This window comes from Triticum dicoccoides, chromosome 1B (assembly GCF_002162155.2).
Source record: "Triticum dicoccoides isolate Atlit2015 ecotype Zavitan chromosome 1B, WEW_v2.0, whole genome shotgun sequence".
NCBI lineage: Eukaryota > Viridiplantae > Streptophyta > Magnoliopsida > Poales > Poaceae > Triticum > Triticum dicoccoides.
Genome location: NC_041381.1, coordinates 39,107,284 through 39,114,315, shown reverse-complemented (window position 1 = coordinate 39,114,315; position 7,032 = coordinate 39,107,284). Strand labels below are relative to the sequence as shown.

The following is a 7,032-nucleotide window of genomic DNA, read 5'->3' as shown; positions in this document are numbered from 1 at the left end:
CGACATAACCTAACACAACATATGCCGATGGCGGAACAACACACATCGTAGCTATAAAGTAACGACCATCGCCATGCCCGGCAACACCTTGCGGGAGGTAGTCGGCATAACTTGACACATAGTACACCTAGAATGGACCTAGACAAAGTGGACCCAAAAAGTAGGAATTCTCCATCAATTGGGCAACACCTCGCCAGAGGTACTCGGAGTACGAAATGAATGACCACCGTCAAGGAAAATACAAACGTAGTATGAACGTACTCATTTGAAGAAAATTGAGAAAAATATGACAAATAATTCACTTAACTTTTGGGCTATAGTTTTAAATAGTTCACTAAACTTCTGGTCTATAGTAGGCTTATGCGCCAATAACGCAATTGGTCATCTAGTTTATATAAAGATAACGAGTAGACGTTATTGTTACATGATGTATAAATGACCATGAGCATGAACAAATCTTATGGAAGTGTCACCACAGTCCTTATGGCGGATATCATGTTGTAGAAAGAACTGCGCACAAGGTTTCACAATCAGGTTTCTATTGGCGTACTCTCTTTAAATAAGCTTCTAAGTTTATCCTATCTTGTGATGAATGTTAAAGAGTTGGTGATATTGGTTGATGTTAGGAAATTTCTATGGACTATTCATTTGTTATTGAACTTTTGATGTCTAGAGTTTTAATTATATAAGATTTTTCCTTCCTAAACAATAACACTTATCTTAGTTGTTACTCATTATTTCACGAAATGGGTAGAAACAATTCCAAATAAAAGTGTTGATCATAAGACTTATATTGAGATACTTAAACATGTTATCTTTACGAGGTTTGGAATTCCCTGATATCTTATGAATGATGGTGCTTTCAGAAAAGTTTTGGCTAAATATAATATAAACCACAGAGTAGCACCACCCATCCTCAGTCCAGCAGACAAGTAGAATTAAGTAGCAGAAATCAAATTAATCTTGCAAAAGACTATTAATAAATCCAGAAAGAATTGGTCTAAGAAATTGAAAGATGCACTGATATGAAAGTAAAAAGACCCCTTCGTCTCGCCCGCTCCCGCGAGCGGGGAGGCGAACCTAGCGCTGCCAACCCCTACTCCCCCCCTTCCCTCCTCCCTCGCCGCCGCCGGCACGCGCCGCCGGGCAAAGCCCGGCCGGCGTCGGTGGCGGCGAGGCCTCCTTCCCCTTCCTCGCGATGGGCTGGCGCGGGATAGCTGCATCGAGCGGAGGTGCGCGGCTCTGCAGGGCGGCGGGGCGCATCGGCGGCGGGGCGGCCGGTCGGGGGCGTCCTGGTGCGGCGGCGTGGGCGGCTGCACGGCCGGGTGTGGCAGGGCGCGCCCGTGCGGGCTGGCGGCAGTTGTCCCAGACCCAGATCTGGCTCGGGGTGACCTCCCTGGCCGGCGGCCAGTGGGCGGCGCTGGCTGAGGGCCTGGCTTGGCTTTGCTGGGCGTCGGGCGGCGGTGATGGCAGCGAGGTGACCGGCGCTTCCGCGGCTTGGTGGCGGTGGTGGCGGTGCATGCTGGCTTGATCTCGCGTTTTTTGGCAGGTTTGTCTTGGATATTGCGCTGGGATCCGGATAGGCGGCGTGGGTGGGGCAGCGGCCTGGCATGGCTGTTGCTCCGGCCGTGGGCAGCGGCGTGCGGAGGTCCGACTCGGTGGCCTCCCAAGGGCGCGGCGGCTACATGGTGGCTCGACGGCTCTGCCTGTGGCGACGGTCGGCTTTACTCTGGCGTCGGCTCGTCTGCGGTCGGACCGTGTCGACCTTCGCTCCATCTCCTCATCATCCCTGCAATTCTTCAGTCCAAGGGTTGGCCCTCTCCTAGCTGCGGTCCATCATTTGTCTCGCGCCCGATGCTGCAGGACCGAGCTCATCCCGCACCCGGTGGCAGGACCGAGCTCGTCTCGCGCTCAGGACTGCAGGACGGGATGATGGAGGCCAGTTTTGGCCGGCCTATTGGGTCTCGACGTTGGGGGTCGTCCAGGGGTGCGAAAGGCGGGTCCTTTCCGCTCGTCTCTTGGGTTGGGGTAGTGGCGGGTCTCGGATCAGGTGGTGCCTAGGTCTTGGATACCGGGGCGGCGCCCTAGTGGTGGTAGCGCGGTGCATTTGGGCAGAGCCCGTGGCTTGGTGCTGCCCGGTGGCCATGGCCGTGTGGGCGGCGTGGCAGCTGGGGTGTGGCGTTCGTTGGCGGTGAGTGTTGGTCGAGGTGAAAACATGTTCTTTTTTTGGACGGACCGGCGACGGCGAAGCTCGTTCCCTTCTTGAAGGCGTCGTCGCGGCTCTCATCGCCCATCGTGTTGCTCCAGGGGAAACTCTGATCCTCGGATCGGGCGGTGGCGGCACTCCGGTGTCGTTTCCTTCCCGAAGGCGCCACCTTGGAGTCCACGGATCGTCGTATGCAGCTTCATCTCTTCGTATAGGGGTGTTGTTGTTGCGCTCAGCGCCTGTGTATCATGCCTTGGGTGTGTGTGTGTTTGTTGTGGTGGCGTGCGTTTGTATCGGAATGTTTGATGATCATTGCTTTATATATAAAGCGGGGCGAAAGACTTTTTCGGTAAAGATGCACTTTGGGCATAAAGGACTACTTGTAGAAGTACCATCAGGACTACCTTTTGAGTTGGAGCATAAAGCTTATTGGGTCATTAAAGAGCTTATCTTTTATTTTGAGCTTGGCGGAGAACAGAAGGTAGATATGAGTTTTTTAGATGAATGAAGAAGTGAAGCTTATGAGAATGCTATGTTCTTTAAAGGAAAAAGTTAAAATATGGTATGATAAATGAATTGAAAATCGAGAATTGAACATTGGCGATAAAGTACTTTTTACAAGTCCCGTTTCAGACATTTTGTATGCAAATTTCTCTCTAAGTGGGAACGACCGTATATCGTAGAAGATGTTTACCGATCCAGAGTCATGGATACAGACATTATAGAAGTAATTACACCAGAGGAGTACACCAAAAATGCAATGAGCAAGACTCCACAACCTTGGAAAAGAGTATCTCTGTTCTGGCGACAAGACGGCGGTTGGTGGATCCGTGTGCAGATTGGATCGGCCAAAGGCGGAGCCCCGGCGGCGGCCGTCGGATCCGTGGATGGCGTCGCGTGCAGCGGCGGGAGCGGAGCCTCGGCAGCGGCTGTTGGATCTGCGGATGACGGCGGTTGCGGCATGCTCTTGCTCGGTCAAAAGACCCGGTGACAACAGCCATAGCAGACGGATCCAACCTGGGCAGTTTGCATGTCCAAAACGTGCTCAGATGGATGGATCCAAGCCCGTGATGTTTGCATGTCCAAAACGTGCTCAGATGGATGCAATCCAGGTTACTGGTCACCGCTTCCTTGTGCTGTACGTGGACGTGATCCAGCAGCCTGCTCTCGGCTATTACATCTGCCGTCGCCTCGCACAAGGACACTGAGCCGCAGAGTCGAGCACCAGGACGCGCCAGCCCTTCGCTTGGATCCGGCCTGACCGTGTCGGCGTCGGCCGATCCGTCGTCGAACTGTGGATTTTGGTGACCATCATAGGTTCTTCGCAGGCCTGCGACGGTGATATGCCTTTCATGCTTCAGTTCAGGCCATGACACCCTGACGGGCATGGGCAGGGCTCTCTTCGGCTAGGTGGGACGGTGGTGGTGTCGATCATTATGGTGACCACCCCGACATGCGGCGGCAGACTTGTTGTCAAGCGTGGTGATCACCGAAAGGTCTTTCTGAGGGTGGTCTCTCAAGATCCGGTGGTTTACTTCGGCGGGGAGATAAAAACTATGGACGGCGCCTTGACGCAAAGGGATGGTTGTGCAGCACCTGAGCACATCGCATGCAGCTGCTGGGATCGTGGAAAAGTGGTGGTGACAACACATATGATGTCGATGGTGGTGCTGCTTGAGCACCTGGTCTCGAGCTTCGGGGTGAAAGCCTAGGTCTGACCCGAGTTGGTTATACCTGGCAATGGCGATGCTTTTACATTGTTACCTTCTTGAAGGCATTGCTCGGATATGCTCGTTCAGGTTCTTCAGGGTGAAAACCTAGATTCTGACCTTGGATGGTTGGATCCGGTGACGGCGGCGCTTGAGCGCCAATCCCTTCCTGAAGGCGTTGCTGTTGAAGAATCTCGTCGGTCGTGTGATGTCATGGGATGGTTGGTGTGGATACGGTCACCGATTTAGTTTGTTGATCACCGATCTGATTGTTTTTGTGTTTTCTTATCGCCTGTGTATAGCTTTGGTCTTATTTGACTTTGCTATTTATCGGCGTGTTTTTGTGTGTGTGTGCGTTGATATTGGCTGTGTGCATCTTAGTTATGCAGAGGCCGGATGTGTGCTCATTATGTTTGTATTCTCTTGATGCTCCATTATGAGCCAATAAAATTCATCCTTTGTCGAAAATGTGATATGGTAAGGGAACCGACTGTAAAAAAATCCTATGGTGGGCCTGTCTGGTGGGCTCGAGCACTTTCCCAACTCCATCTTTTCACCCGGCGACTCCTTCCGCACGGCAGAGATTCATATAAAACCTAGGTAACACTCTTGACTGTCTTGGTGGCAAGATCAAAAGCTAGTGGTCCATGAAAAGGCTAATTGCAAGGATAAAGAAACAGAGTCAAATATGTAGATAATGTTAACTACATGCACTAGAGCTTAAGTTTTTTATTTTGCATTTTCACTTGGCTTTCTGGGGCTGAACATCATAAATTTTTCACTTCTCCTCTACTTGTTTCTGTACTACAAATACTTCTAGGTTTACGGATGAAGTACGAATGAAATGTTTACGACCAGCAATGATGAACTTATCTCCGGTCAACGGCTCCGAGGTTTTTCTTTCTTTGTCCCACCCTATCGGAATGGGTAATGTTCTCCTAATTGACTCGATTCCATGCCTAGCTAATTTAATTACCATGCTGACTGCACGAAGATTCGCAAGGTTGAATAGGTTCCAGGCCGAAGTTATTTACCCCGTTATTTTATTGTTTTACTAAAAAAAAGGGCAAATTGCATATAGTGGATCCTAGTTTTTCTTACGCTTTGGCTAGCTAAGAGCAAAAATACTTATCACATGGCATATGAGGTAAGCTAAAAAAACACATGATCAATAATCAAAACAACAAAAATAATCAATTTTTTTAAAAAAAACTAACAGTGCTCTACAGTAGAGTAGTTACCTACGGTCGCCTTTGCTGCTGGACTGAATATATGTGTGCAGGTTCCTGCTTTGCCATCTCCTTTCAATCCGAATTTGCATGGACAGTCGTAGCCTCCCAGCCTGTTTCTACAGACTGCGCCACTTGAGCAGGGATACACTTGGGGTCGCTTGCATTCATCAATGTCTGAAGAATCAAAAGTTTCAGGAGTTAACGAGCAGGTAAGGACAATCTGTCGTGTGTAGGTAATCATATGAGCGTACCTTGGCAGCCGTCAGGGACGTAAGGGTTGCCAGCGTAATGGTCCCAGCACTTGCAGATATATCCAGGAGTAAAGGTTGCGTTGGCACAAGAACTGTTGCCGCTGACGCAGGCATAGTCCGGAGGCGGCGGCTGTCCTTTTGCCGGACACGCAGCCTCACCGGCGGCGAAATCAAGCGCGAGTGGGACGCCCATGGTGGTTCTGTTGAGTAGAGTGTAGTTGTACATGTCCGCCGTATAGTACTTGTACCATGACTTCTCCACCAACATGCCGTAGGCGCACGGGAGGATTGGCCACATCGCGTTAGCGGCATAACCAAAATCGACATCCAATTGCAATACCCTGGCGACCCGCGCAGGGGCGAACTCGCAGCAGCCCTCCGTGCAGGTCCCGTTCCCCCTATCTCCACTGAACACGATATTATACGCAAGGCAAGAGAATTGGAGCTCCGAAGGGTCAAAATAATAAAGTCTAGGCACGGCGCTCCAGCCGACGGCGATGAGAACGTTACGCGCCGACAAGGCGAACGGCGTGCCTCCTACCACAATAGAAACGTCCATGGAGGAGGACGCAGTATCATTTGTGCTGCAGCGGTGCGACACCGGGGCTAACGCTCGTGCCTTGCCTGTCTCCACTGATATACTCAGCAGCTCGAGCGGCGACGAATCATCATTGCCCTTGCGTATTATGTTGTTGGAAAAGAAGAGGCGGGGGGTACCGGAGGAGTGGTTGCACAAGACCTCAAAGCCATCCCGGAAGCAGCCGGTGCCGATGCCAAACGGGAAGTGGATGCTGATGTCGCCGCACTTGTCCGGGCAACCTGGACGCCGCCCTTCAGCCATGGCCGCAAGGATGACTAGTAGGATTAGCGGCAGCAGCAGCTGGAAATGTAATTGTGAGCTGGGCGTGGTGGTCATGGTGCACGTACGACTACCTCGATCCGGTATTGAATGGAATCACAGATAGAGATGAATGAATCCAAAAGATACCACATACTTGGGCTCCAGACCCTCCATTGTTATATACACGGGCATGGCCGGCCACATGCTCCTCGCCAATAGAATACTCTAAAGAGGAATGGGCAAAAATTCAAGGATGTAGACGCTTATGTAGTTTGTGTACTATAAAAATTTTAGGTTTAGTAAAAAAAAATTGCATTCTATTTCGTGACATAAATCAGTAATGCATGTAGTAGTACCTACTGTTTGTGCAACAAGCCAACAAGCCAACTTAGAGCATCTCCAGCCGTTGGCCCCCCAAGGGGCACCTAAAATCGCCGCCTGGGGTGACCCGGCGCAAAAAATGAGCCTGAGGGCGAGTTGGCCCCCAGCCGCCGCCCCCAGGGCCGGCCCCAGACGCGAAAAAAAAACGTGCAGCAAATTTAGGCTAAGTTCGGCTAAAACACTCCAAATTTCGGTAAACTTGGGCTTATATTCGCCGATTTAAGTCGAGTAGTCGCCATTACATGTAAAAACTAATAAAAAAAACTTGCTGAAGGCCGAGAAGTCGCCGTCGTCGCCGCCATCGTCGGCCTTCTCCTCCTTGACTCAGGCGCCCCTGCTGGACCCCTCCCCGGCTGGTGGCGGCGGCGGCAGCGCGTCATCGACGTCGTCGCTGTCGTCGATGATGACAACT

General features: G+C 51.1%; 1 protein-coding gene across 1 annotated transcript in view; it reads right to left on the bottom strand.

Moving 5' to 3' along the window:
- Positions 1 to 5,731, bottom strand: part of LOC119300598 (wall-associated receptor kinase 3-like) — a 7,716-nt gene extending 1,985 nt beyond the window's left edge. The window contains exons 1-2 of the mRNA XM_037577508.1: positions 5,399 to 5,731; positions 5,157 to 5,321 (exon numbers count right to left, since the gene is read on the bottom strand). Of these exons, the coding sequence (XP_037433405.1) occupies positions 5,157 to 5,321; positions 5,399 to 5,696 (463 nt within the window). The 5' untranslated portion in view covers positions 5,697 to 5,731. The remainder of the gene's footprint in view (positions 1 to 5,156; positions 5,322 to 5,398) is intronic.
- Positions 5,732 to 7,032: the final 1,301 nt, after the last annotated feature.